The sequence below is a fragment of the Taudactylus pleione genome, unplaced genomic scaffold (genome assembly GCF_031769625.1).
Source record: "Taudactylus pleione unplaced genomic scaffold, aTauple2 ptg000398l, whole genome shotgun sequence".
NCBI classification, from domain to species: Eukaryota; Metazoa; Chordata; class Amphibia; order Anura; family Myobatrachidae; genus Taudactylus; species Taudactylus pleione.
In genome coordinates, this window is record NW_028284800.1 from 821,853 (window position 1) to 835,164 (window position 13,312).

General features: G+C 44.7%; 1 protein-coding gene across 2 annotated transcripts in view; it reads right to left on the minus strand.

Annotated features, from left to right (window-relative positions):
• Positions 1 to 13,312, minus strand: part of LOC148506659 (mitogen-activated protein kinase kinase kinase 3-like) — a 223,137-nt gene that overhangs the window by 96,809 nt on the left and 113,016 nt on the right. For both annotated transcript variants that reach the window (XM_088446422.1, XM_088446421.1), the window contains exon 2: positions 13,007 to 13,067. In XM_088446422.1, coding sequence (XP_088302548.1) covers positions 13,007 to 13,019 — 13 coding nt within the window. In that variant the 5' untranslated portion in view covers positions 13,020 to 13,067. The remainder of the gene's footprint in view (positions 1 to 13,006; positions 13,068 to 13,312) is intronic.

Genomic DNA, 13,312 nt, shown 5'->3' on the forward strand with positions numbered 1-13,312 from the left:
CCGATGGTCGCAATGGTCTTGACCATTGCGACCATCTTCCTGGCTGCTCGCTATAGCTGTGGGTGGTCACCAACAGCTATGCGAGCGGCCAAGAGGCCGCTCTAAAAAACAAGAAGGCCGGCCCTGATTCAGAGCAAGCGCTCTGTCAGAGCGTCAGGCTCTGAATCAGGCCCTCTGTGTGCTGGGTGTAGGTTCACAGCACAGCATATGCAGCCATGCAGTGTTCTGTTTCCTCTGTAAAGGTGCCTACACACTATGCGATGTGGTCACGATGCGATCCTGTGACCGATTTCCCTTAAACTCTCCCCAGCAGCTCCCTGGCAGTCCTGGACACGATTTGGTGTTAAAAAGTGTCCAATGTGGCAAACGATCTATCATGCATCCTTTTTCCAGTGCATCGTGTTTGAGATTGTACATTGCATCTTCAGATTTTACCTGCTGCCGACCAGCAGGACGCGCATCGGCATCGTGATTGTTAGTGGACATGTTTTGCCGTCACGATGCGTCGAAATTGGGCAAATTGTGTAAAATATCGCCTAGTGTGTAGGCACCTTAACTGTGCTGCAGTGGGTGACCTACCTGATATGTATTCCCTGCAGATGGGGTTACTTGTGTAAAGGCCATGCAATTCATTTAATCTTTTGATTTCCTTCATAATATGGTCTCTTTTTTTGGTAACGGTTTGTCTTTTCTTTTGTTTAATGTTAATAAATATTATTAAATATTAAAGGACTGCTAAATCTTGTCTACTTTCCAGTATTATTGTTTGGTCTATGTAACATATGGAGCTGTGTCTCTGGTATGGAACAGTGGGGGAGATGTATTATAGAGGCACTTATCGTGCCGCTATAACGCTTCCTGCTTCGCCTCTTTACCAAGGCGATGCAGGAAGCCCTAGCGATGAGATGTATTAACATCTCATCAGTCGGAGCGTGGCATTGATAACGCCCCCTCCTACGATCCCCGCTAGAGACTACAGTGCATCAGCCTAGAGCTGATGTGTTGTGTCTCAGTCACGGCCGGCTCCACTGAGCATGCGCGGGATCCAGCAAGTATCATGAGATCCTTAGTGCAGCCCTGCAGCCCCCGCAGCTGTGGGGATAGGGCATTGCCAGGCTGCAGCTGTCGATAGTGTTAGCTGAAGCGGGCAGAACGGTCAAGCGAACTGTCTGTTCATGCATAGCCCTGCCTATCAGTGCTGCTATCTTGTAGATAGCAGCGCCGACAATGACAGGGGCACATGCCTGACCAATCGATATTTTTCCCTTTGGTCACCTGCAAACACAGTGAAATTATTAGGGCAAATTGTCCCGATAATTGTATAGTATATGCCCAGCATAACACATCACAGGGACTAGAGTTGAAGCTAGAAAACTTTACCTACGTAATGGTCATGAGACAGGGTGGCAAACTGTCAAGGTAACAAAAGTTCTGGTGATTGGTTGGAACTTGGACCCAGGAGGATGGGTACAAAGTACCCAAGTCTCTTTAGGGGCATGGGAGTACAGGAGAGGTGTAACCAATGTCTCCAATATGCAGCAACCACACACAACTCACACCTCTGCCTCACAGCAGCTCACACTATAATCATGCTGTAAATGAGAGGGAGTTGCCATGTCCCCCATGTAGTCATGCACTCACACCATACCTGGGCCTGCCCAGTGTTTTGGGAGCCCTGCTGGGACCACCCATTACCAAATGTCTTGTTTCGCCTATGTGTGTAATGGCCATTATGGTGTATGGCATGATGTGTAAGGGTAAGGGACACTACTGTGCAGTGTAATGTTACTAAGGAGCAATACTGTGTGGAATAATTTGAATTGAGGGTACTATTGTGTGGTCACACCCTCCCAGCGAGACTACACCATGTTTTTTTCGAAGCGCGCCTACGGCGCGTTCTTCCCCTCCTTTAGGTGTGGAGGGGGGCAGCAATGCTCTTTATGTCCAAAGGGCACCAAAATATGTAGCTATGGCTCTGCGTGTGTACGGGTGTGTCATCCTCTGAGCTCAGCACCCCTGCCCTAAAAATTCATACAGTGTTCACCAACCAAATACCAATGTCTGACTATGGCACATGTATGAATCCCCTGCAGGATGAGCTCTGTTGTGTGTATTTTAATACAGAGAATGATGTACACTTGTATGTTGTTCTAATATTAATTATCTTTGTAAGAGCAAGTGGGAGGAGTCAGGAATAGTAAGGGGAGGAGTCTATGCCAGGAGCTAGATGCTGACTCCAAGGTGGGCCTGTGTGTTAATTAAATGCCAGGGCCTATTTTTAGTCCCAGTCCGGCCCTGATTGTCTTCATAGTGTCCCATGGTACATATTATGCCTTTGAAATTCTTTTATACCCCCTCTCCTTATTGGAATCTTTCAACAACAGGGAAACTTCAAGGAATTCCTGGTTAATCACAATCCCTTTAATTGCTGGCAGGTGCATGTTAGTTACATTAAAAAATGATTGTGACTGTTTAACTCTGATTGAAAAAGGTCTGACATGGTTTATACTTATTTAAGGCTTTACATCACAAAAATCTGCTATTTTAATAAGAGTTTGTAGACACGTACTGTATATCTGCTGCAGGAGAATGCAGCCTAACAATTCACTAGGAAGCATTGATATCACTAACATGTGGTACTCTCAGAGCCGGCTCTAGGCATAGGCATTCTAAGCAAATGCCTAGGGGCGACTGGAATGCCTAGGGGCAATCCAGGGCTCTGCCGATGCCCTCCCCAGTGTTCGCAAATACGTGCTATAGCGCGTATTTTACCAGTTACCGGGTCCCCGTGGACGTGCTGTGCTGTGGCCAATCCCTGACAGCTGGCTGCAGCACAGAGCGTCCCCCTGCAGAGTCAGACATAACGCTGTCTGTTAGAGCAGCCAATGAGAGTCAGATAGACTCTCATTGGCTGCTGCTGTGGAAAGCCGTGCTGGGATCAAGTGTCTGATCCCAGCATCGGCACAGCGTCTGTGCCCGGCGCTTGGACACTGTTTGTTCCCAGCGCCAGGTAAGCCACCGCGGCGGGTACTTGGTGAAGGGACCGCCTGGTCCCTTCCACCAGTGGCGGCGAGAGAAGCTTGGCACCGGGCGCGAGCTGAGCGGAGCTCGCTGCCTGGAAGCCAAGTAGCGGTGGCGGTGGTTTGGCACTGGCCGCGAGCTTTTGGCTCGCGGTCCAGCAGCCAATAGGAGGCAGACGCGATGAGCCAATCACGGCTCGTCGCGTCAAAGCCCCGCCCACTCGCGGCGTCTTGAATAGACGCTGCTGAGCGGGAATGTGCAGTCCGTCAGCGGACAGGCCAGTGGCAGAAGACTGAAGCTGAGGACCGAAGAGGACTGCGGGGGAGGAAAGCAAAAGAGCTATCGAAGCTCCCCCCCGCAGCCTCTTCCACCGTGCAGGTAGGCGGCCTTGGGCCACCGTTATTTACCCCTCCCTTGGGCCACAGTTATTTACCCCTCCCTGTCGGGCACTAGGCCCGTGGCATAAATTCAGGCAATAGGCCTGTAGGTATATAGGCGGGCACAAGGCCCGGGCTACATAGGGGGCATTAGGCCCAAATGAAGGAATCTGCCCCACCCCCAAAATAGGTGTGTGACGTAGGCATTAGGCCCAGGTCACTAAAGGGCAAATAGGTGGGTCCCCAGTAGTTGACCCACCATTTTGCCCTCTAGTGATCTGGGCCTAATGCCCAGGTCACTCCTATTTGAGGGGCAGCTATGGGGGACTCCTGGGGGCACTGCAGAGGGGAACTACTACTGGGGGCACTGCAGAAGGGGGACTACCACTGGGGGCACTGCAGAAGGGGGACTACCACTGGGGGCACTGCAGAGGGGGGACTACCACTGGGGGCACTGCAGAGGGGGGCTACCACTGGGGGCACTGCAGAGGGGGACTACTACTGGGGCACTGCATAGGGGGAATAAAGGGCATTAATGTGCGGCATCATGTGTAAAGGGCATTAATGTGCAGCATTATTTGTAAGGGGTATTACTGCATGGTATAATGTGTAAAGGCTGGGCATTGCTGTGTGGCATAATGTGTAAAGACCGGGCATTAATGTGTGGCATAATGTGTAAAGGCTGGGCATTGCTCTGTGGCATAATGTGTAAAGACCGGGCACTAATTTGTGGCATGTGTGAAGGCTGGGCATTGCTCTGTGGCATAATGTGTAAAGGGCATTAATGTGCGGCATAATGTGTAAAGAACGGGCATTTATCCTTTGATAAATATGCCTATTACCTCCCCCCCAGTGGTGGCTAACCCTAACCCCCCCTCCCCATAGTCTAACCCTAATACACTCTGGGGGGTTGCCTATCCCTAATCTACCCCCCGGGAGCTCCTAAATCTAACCCCCCCCCCATTCTGGGGAAACAACATACTTACCCAGGTATGGCCGTTAGGGGTTCTTGCATCAGTATATGGACAGCTGGCATCCCATCAGCCAGCAATATAACTACATCCGCATTTAAACACAGATTGCTGGTGGGATTATCTGCTAGGGGCACCAGTCAAAATTTTGCCTAGGGCACCAAATTACCTAGGGCCGGCTCTGGGTACTCTGCTTTAGGACAGTGACCGATGGGATTAACATTGGTTCAGCTCCCTGTGTTTCAACAATGGGTTTGTCATTAGTCTGTTTTACAGCAAAAATACAAAATGATAGTCGAAATAAAACAATATTACTCTTCAACAGATGTGTACATTGTTCATTTGTAATAACATTGGTGTGGCTATATCTATATTATCCAATTTAACAAGAAATTAAACACAGTAAAAGGTGTATTTAAGTTGGGAAAGGGAAAAAGAGAATAAAAATAAGAGATAGAAAAGAAAGTCACAATATTGACTGTGAGTGACAAAGTTAGGTCAACTCATCAGTGCAATACAAGGGGACATATGAGGGTATGAGGTTGCGATGATGCGAGGGGGGGCAAACAGAGTGAGGTCATAGCCTTTATAACCCTGTTGCAACATAAACCATTCCGTAATACTTTCCAGATAGAAGTCTGTGTCTGAATTGGTAGTTTTTCAATATATTTGCCTCATGTCTTATGATATGTTACGACCCCTTTTTCTATATCGAAGGTGGCCAACCTTGTTCATGGTGGAGTACCACCAACAGAGCAGTTTTCCATTCCCCTATAGTCGGAGAAGATCGGGATATCTAATGTCGTACAATAATTTGTGTGGCTATAGTAACCATAACTTTCAAGAGGGGTATGTGTAAAACTAATTATGTATCAGTTTCCCAAGAGGAAATGTCAGCACAAAGAAGAGGTTCCATAGTTTTAGGAAGCCTAAGTCCGAGAGTGGCCCTCAGATAAGTCAGAAGTTTATCCCAGAACCTGCTGATCTTTCAAAAATGCCAAAAGATGTGAGATATTGTAGCATGGGTACGCTGGCAATCCCCAGACTCAGAGTCCACAAAGTGTGATCTATGCACAGGAGAGAAGTTAGTTCTATTCAAAACGCTCAAGTGAATCTCCTGTAGGGAGGCCGATTTAAGAGCTGGCAAAATATTGGTGCTATAATTTAGAGTAGATTCAAAATCCACTAATTCAGCTATTTCAGTATGCCATGCCTTGGAAATGTTAGGCCTTAACAGAAATCAGAGTGAATTAAATCTGTGTAGAGATACTGGATTTTAAATTTATTAAGGCGAATAAAGGTGAGGACCTCAGATAAGATATTTGGTGTTTGAGTAGTAGAGAAAAGATCATCTAAGGAATGAATGTAATGACGGGATTGTAAAAACATAATAAAGTGTGAGTTGGGGAGGTGAAATCTATCCCAGAGTTGGGAAAAGGAAAGAAGACCCTCCTGGGTCAAATACGTCTTTTACAGGCAGGTCGTCATTAATTTCTGACATATTACTTTGTGTCATACTTACCTACTCCCCCAGAAGGTCCAGGAGACTTCAGATTTTTCGTCTAGACCCCGCATCCCACCCGATTTCTAGTTAAGTGCGCAGGCAGGGGAGATAATACTGGAGATTGCAATCCATAGAGAGAGGGCTAAAATGACGCCATTTGCAGCATTTTGCTACGACGGGGGCTGCCCTAATGACGTAAAGAGCCCATCCCCCAAAGTGGTCAGCTGCATCTCCTCTCTGCATAAAAGCAGGCAAGTATGCTATGTGTTTTGCGCTAATATTTTATAATAATCAACTTATTTTACTCTGCTGGTTCTGGAAACTTGTAACAAACTGCTTACCAATGCTGTACAAGCCGGTCACATGTCATGAGCATGGCGTGAACATCTGTACAAGAGTGCTTTGATAGGCGTGTTGTGAAATAATCTCATGGGAGCGACATTACAGACTCAATGTACGAGAAAATCTGTTTGCTGTTACCAGTTGCATATAAATGGGAAAATGAGACCAGATTCAAGAGGGAAATTCAGATTAGGTAACAGCACTGAATTATCATATAGAAAATTCCATGTTTTCATATTTGTAATACAATTTATGTCCCACAATGACCAGAAAAGTGTGACTGACAACCAATTATAGGATATCACTGTATCTCCTTATCCAGACTGCTGATCATTTCTGATAAGCAGAGACCATCTTACAGTACCTAGGTGTGTTGCCTGGTTATACCAGATCAGCCATGGATATCAGGACAGACATGAATTACAAATACAGGCTGCATGAATATTATTTCCCATGCACGCTACATGTCTAATAAAATTACAGACATGCATCCAACTTTAATCTAACACATATGCAATTATGTGTATTTCACATGTATCCATATTTACATGTCTTCCTAAGGGTCATTTACAAACCACAAATTTGTACAACCACAACCCGAATGCACAACTGTATCTGTTTTTATAGGGAGGACCATAGACTTGTTGGACAAGGTGGGGGCGTGTGTCCCCTGCATTGCGGAACAGTGCGCAGGCTTTTCCTCTGCAAAAGGACTTTTTTGCTAGCATCTCCGAGGTACCAGAAATTGTGTTTCATCTTATAATATTAGCTAGCAACCTGTCCCGGCTTCACACGGGAGCAATTTTACATTTACGGTGATAGTCTTATAAGATTGCCTTGTAGACTACATTAGTCGTTTTTCCTCCTGACATCAACACGAAAATATTTAGTTTTGAGGAGATACGCAAAAGGGTCACGGAAAGTTGCCCATGAGCAAAACAGTCTGCACTTAGATCAACTCCAGCCACGTTGTTTGTCCCTGCGCTTTAGTTATCGTCCTGCCAAAAGCAGGCTCTTATCAGGAATTGGACTCATTTGAAATTAAAAAAAAAATGTTTTTTCACATAAATGAAAAATGAAAAGAAAAAAAACGTAACACTGACATTTTGGGGGTTATTCAATTAGGTGAGAAAAGTCAGTTTCTGCAGAAAAGTATCGCTGGTGAAGTATCGCTGGTGACGTCATTTCGCCAGGCGAAAACGTATCTCCGTGTTCAATTGTGGCATCTTTTCGCCGGTGCGGAAACTCAATGCAGAATTGGAGTTTTGGGGTGCAAAGGTGGGTTACATTTAAACAAAGCAGATGGTCTTAGAGAAGTTGGACATTTTCACTCTGTCCACCCTGCTCATATTCAGGTGGGTTCACACACCCACAAATCTAGCCACAAGCAAATTTTCCCTGGGGGCAGTTCCAATGACCCTAAAATGGGCCATTCACCTTGTGGTATCCTAGACAGACAAGTGGGTGTACTGAGCATATACAGAAACATTGCAGGGCTGCACTATTTGGGGTTGTACCTGACCATATATTATGCATGTATTATGCATTACATTTACTTAACACTTTCAAAATTAGCCACACAACAAAACTAAATAGCACATTCATTTTTACTTTCCTAATTCCCAAGTGGTAATAAGATGATGCAGCCGTGCTGGGGGAAGTCCAGCAACTCATCAGCCACAAGAAACTTGGGTGTGATGAGGTGGCGTCTGGTGATCTTATTTTGTCAACTTTTTTCTGCTGTGTGTCCAGTCAGATTTTAGATAGGTCACTTTCACATATTCTATCTTACAAGAGGGCTACATCACCGCAATGTATGGGGAGATAGGGAAAGTGAAATTGCTCTATTTCACTAGAAAACTTTGCAATGATGAAGTATAGAGGGTGTGAAAGCGTCTAATTCTAAAATAATGACTGCGCTCTTCTCTCTGCGGACCCAGGGAGTCATAGGGATAAATGGGAAAATAGGGTACTACTGGATTGTATAATAAGGGACGTAGGGGTCTATTTACTAAGCAGTGTTAGGAGACAAAGTGAAAGGAGATAATGTGCCAGCCAATCAGCTCCCAACTGTCATTTTTCAAACACAGCCTGTGATGGCAGTTACGTGCAGATTGGCTGGTGCGTTATCTCATTTCACTTTTGTCTCCTAACACTGCTTAGTAAATAGACTCCACAGACCAGGGTTGTCTACCCTCCCGAAACGGGCGCGAGCGGTGACGCAATTCACGCTGAATCGCGTCATTTTGGGCGGAGCCAAAATATCATGATCACAAGACCCCGCCCCCGTCACGCCCACAACGACAGTCAACCATCCGGCCACACCCTCTTTTGCCAGCCACGCCCCCCCTGCCCTGCCGATCTGGCTGCTCCCTCCTGGAAGGAGCAGCCAGAAAGTCGGCATCTATGCCACAGACTGGTATGTGAAGAGTCAAAGACCTGTGTAATAAGGAGCATACACAATGGTATAACTAATGAGGAGCTAGGTTGTGTAATCATAGGGTACAAGGGTGAGCAAAGGGTGATGTAATGAAGGAGCACAAGCTGCTATAATAAAAGGTTGTGATTTACTGAAATAAACTTTTTTAATGTACTAGATTTCAAACTTTTTTTTTTTCTTTTCCCTTAAATTACCATTATAATGCTCATCAGTCACATGAGTGATAGGAAGAGGAGTGCAGCGGGCCACAGACTTTCTATTAATCCAATTATAGTGTTCAGATTATTGTTGCAGGGCAGCTGCCAATACAACTATATTAGATCTGGTGACAGAGAAGGCAGTTACATATGGCACACACATCAAAACATTTAAGTAGGGATAGCCATCGGTGGTATTACCATAGTTTCCATCGATGGCCATCAATGTTCTTTAACAGACTGGCCTGTGGGCCAATCAGAACCTGGGGGTGGGGCTTTGCGGGTGCCGGGAAGGAGCCATGCTCCGTGTCCCAGCACCTTGCAAAAAAACACATTTGTTTATGCTTTGCCATCTGGTTCTCCCCCATCGATGGTAAAATAATTCAACATCGGTCATAAACCATCGATGTAAAGCGCTGCAGAATATGTGTGCGCTATATAAATAACTGGTAAATAATAATAATAATAATAATAATAATAAATAATGATTATGAATCATCGATGGCCAAGGGCCATCCCTACATTTAAGGGGAGATTCATCATCCTTCGTAAAGGATAAGTGGAGAAGTTGCCAAGCTGCCCATAGTAACCCATCGGATTCTACCTACCATTGTATGGAATATAGTAGATAAGTGATAGCAAGAAGCGGATTGGTTGCTATGGGGATCAAAAGGTCTGACACATTTCCTCCATATCACTTTTCTACACTGATCGGTGGTAACTGCCTGTCCTCTCTTGGCACCACTGGGCTCACACATTTATTGCCAGGTGTGACTAGCGGAAAACTCACTGCAGCCCCACTATGATATCCTGCTCTGCGGCATTCTCATCGGGCAGTTAATTGATCTGTGGTTGCTTACCTGTCTTGTTGTTCGCGATGTTACCCTTTACTGATGATGTTTATCCCCCAGAGCTCCATGTCCTGCCAAACCCACCCCAAGCATAATCCCTCTTTCAAAGTAACTGAAAACTCCTCTTGCAGCCAGGCTAGCCATAACCGGGATCAGCCATCATTTTCATATATGGCCCTGACTATGCGGAGATGCCAGGCATTTGCTAAAGTAACTGCATACCCCACACTTGCTTTCAATATGCTTAAGGGGAAACTCAATTAGCCAAGGTAAAGTAAAAACTTGTTGCACGTTAAGCTTTCGCACCTATTGTGTGATAATTACCCTTATCGCGCCTGTGTGCACTACTAGTTTTTGCACAATTCAATTCTAAAAGTCGCGTTGTGGCATTCGCGTGAAAATTCTTACTGCTTTTACCCACATTAAGTGTAGGTGAAAATGGGGAAATCTGGCAGTATCCCCCAAAAAAGGCAAAGTGATATAGGATAACAATATGGAAGTGAATTAGTGGCCCTAATAAACATTGGGGTTCTTTAATTGTGTCAAAAGGCTGTTATAAGCATTTTTCTAAAACAGTCAAATAATGTAAGAAATCAAGTGAATTTCGCTGGCAAAAAAAATATTCTATTTAAATTGGGGGTACATAAAAATGCCTATAAGTATATATTTGTGTCATTTATAGAAAGTTTTAGAAGCCCTTCAAAATACGCCTCTGATAACCACCTGCAATCCTAAAATCACCTGTCCCACTCCTACGTCACACCTCCATCTACCTGCCCCACATAAATTACCCCATTTTCCTGCACTTTATCACCCCAAAAGTGACATCTCTGTATTGGCGAAATGAAGCTAATTAAAACAAATATTTGACTAATTAGTCATTAAAGACGGTGTCCCACTTGTTCTGAACCAAATCCCGACATTTATAACTTAAAATAGGGATTTCTTCCAACTTTTCACCTGTCCAGGAGGCGGTGAAAAGTAATTTGTGTAAAATGCTATGGAAAACTTGCACCCGAATAGGATAATGCGATAAGTATTTGCTTTCTTTTGCGAAAAAACGGCTTATGGCGGGTAACTGAAATCCCCCCCTTAGTGTCCCTCATTTACTCAGGTGTTTCTACCTGTATTTAGCCCTGACATTGCTATGTTGGCTAAACCTATTTACTAGAAGTAATTATATGTGACTTTCCAATATTACAATATGTAAAGCGTCGGCAGGAGGAATGCTTCTTTTCATTGAATCAGTGTTGCCGCATTCTAGGCAGAATGCCAGCACAAACAAGCCATGATTGTACATTAGCCAGTACACATACATCTAATTTTCAGTGACATAAGGAACTGGACAGAACCTGGAAACATTTGCCTTGTTGATGACACTTGAACCATTGCAATGACTTTATTGCCTCCCACACAAATGTCTAAGGGAGTCAACCAAAGTCTTCTAACCGCAGCCCAGACATCTTTAACTATTAACATTTTCAAGTAGACCCAAGGTGTTAAAGCAGTTGTTTGCCCCATAACAGCCATATAGAGGAACTCAGCTCCATTGTGCACATAGAGTATGTGCAACAAACACTGCGGGATAAAAGTAAACAATAAGCTTTAGTTAATACCAACAAAATGACCAAGAGGAAATAAAAAAGTAAACCATTATCCAAAAATACAAATTGTTATCAGCCAAAAGAAGTATGAAAATAAAACAAGGCAGGTCCCAAGGTGTATTCATCAATGGCCGATACAGGAAATAAGCCAAGCACAGAATATCATTCATCATTAAAAATTGTCAACACTAAAGATAAAAATATAATAATAATAATAATAATAATAATAATAATAAATAAAAAAATGAATACTAATAAGCAACTTTTAAAAAGTGGGGTCAATCCAATTAGCTGCGACGGTGCCATTGCAACGGTGTTAAAACGCTGGCAATGGACCGGCACCTGGCACCCTACTCGGCCCACTCTGAGCCCGAATTCGCGAATCCAGGTAGCCGTAAAGTATGGCCATTGCCGCGATGACTTGCGCCGGTGAGATCATTGCGTCTAATAGGATCGACCCCAGTGAATGAGTGTCCTGACTCTCTTTGGCTGTTTAAATCATTAGTTGTTTGTATTTTTTTTATTTTACAGCAAAGTATACACAGAAGTCATCATGAAACCCTACACTACTATAATGAGATATCACACTGGCTGAACAGTGATGAGCCACCAGGTAAGTGAAAAACATATTACCACTACATTTAGGATCGGGTTGAGGGCACTGCATGTGGCGAGAAAGTTGAGGTTGGAGAATGTTAATTTCACTGGAGAAACTTTATGGACATTCCTAATATAACATTATCTAGAGCAGACGCTTTACTGTGATATGCAGTCGGGATGCCGACTGTCTAAATGCCGACCGTCGGCATCCCGACTGTCTAATCCCGGCAAGTGTCTAATGACAGGCGTCGAGTTAGGTTAAGTGCTCCTGGGGGGACTTAGGGTTATGCACCCCCCGGGAGGTTAGGGTTAGGCTAGGGGAAGGGGTGGCTAGGGTTAGGCACCCCCAGGGGAGGTTAGGGTTAGGCCCCCCCCCGGAGACTTATGGTTAGGCTGCGGGGAAGGGGGGGTTAGGTTTAGGCACTTGGGGGGAGGTTAGGGTTAGGCCCCCCCCCCGAGACTTAGGGTTAGGCTGCGGGGAAGGGGGGGTTAGGTTTAGGCACTTAGAGGGGGGTTAGGGGTAGGCACTTGGGGGGAGGTTAGGGTTAGGCACTCCGGCCGGCGGTAAATTATACTGATTCCCTTTACTATAATAACAGGACAAAAAACATAATTTGTGGCTGCTACAGTACAATTGTGGTCCCTCTCACCATGCACTTTCTGGATGGTGTCAGTATAATCTGTAAGTGTGGACCCATGGAAATGCCTTTTGGTATTGACTTTTGGTAATGTTTGGCTTGAGATTATTGCAAGAACCCCAGGCTCTTACATGTTTCTGTGACATGCACCTATAGTAGAACTCTTCTGGCATAAAATACAGACAGCCAACATTCAGGAGGCTGTCACCTATAAACTCACCATGACCTGACCACCTCACTGAGTATTATATACTAAAGCGATGGGGGCGGACTGGAGTTTGGTTCCACCCCCACAATGGCTTCCTGCACTGTGTGTACACCATAGGAACACTTTAAGGAACAGAAAAAACCAACAATCAGGAAACAAAAAAATACATAACCAATAGAATATTATGTCACCAATCATTAGGTTCTAAAAGTAAAACAGCAACAATTACTATCGCTATGGCATCTTCACTCACCCATGTTTAACATATCAAGTCTGCATTCCAAAGGATATCTGTTTGACAGCGGAACCTCAGTCTGCGAAAAAAAAAATCAAAATATAAATAAATAGATCAAATAGTGTTATAATGTCCAATAATTCATGGTCACAGAGCGACATTTCAAAGTGAAAATTCAGATTTGGATGGAAGACAGCAAGTTAAACATTAATGCAGAATATTACTTAACAGATGCCCATTGTTCTGACGGGGAAGTCCCCGTACGTCTGCCAAGGTCAGGATCTCCTCCCTTCTGCTGGCAATGTATTGTTGATGGACAACATG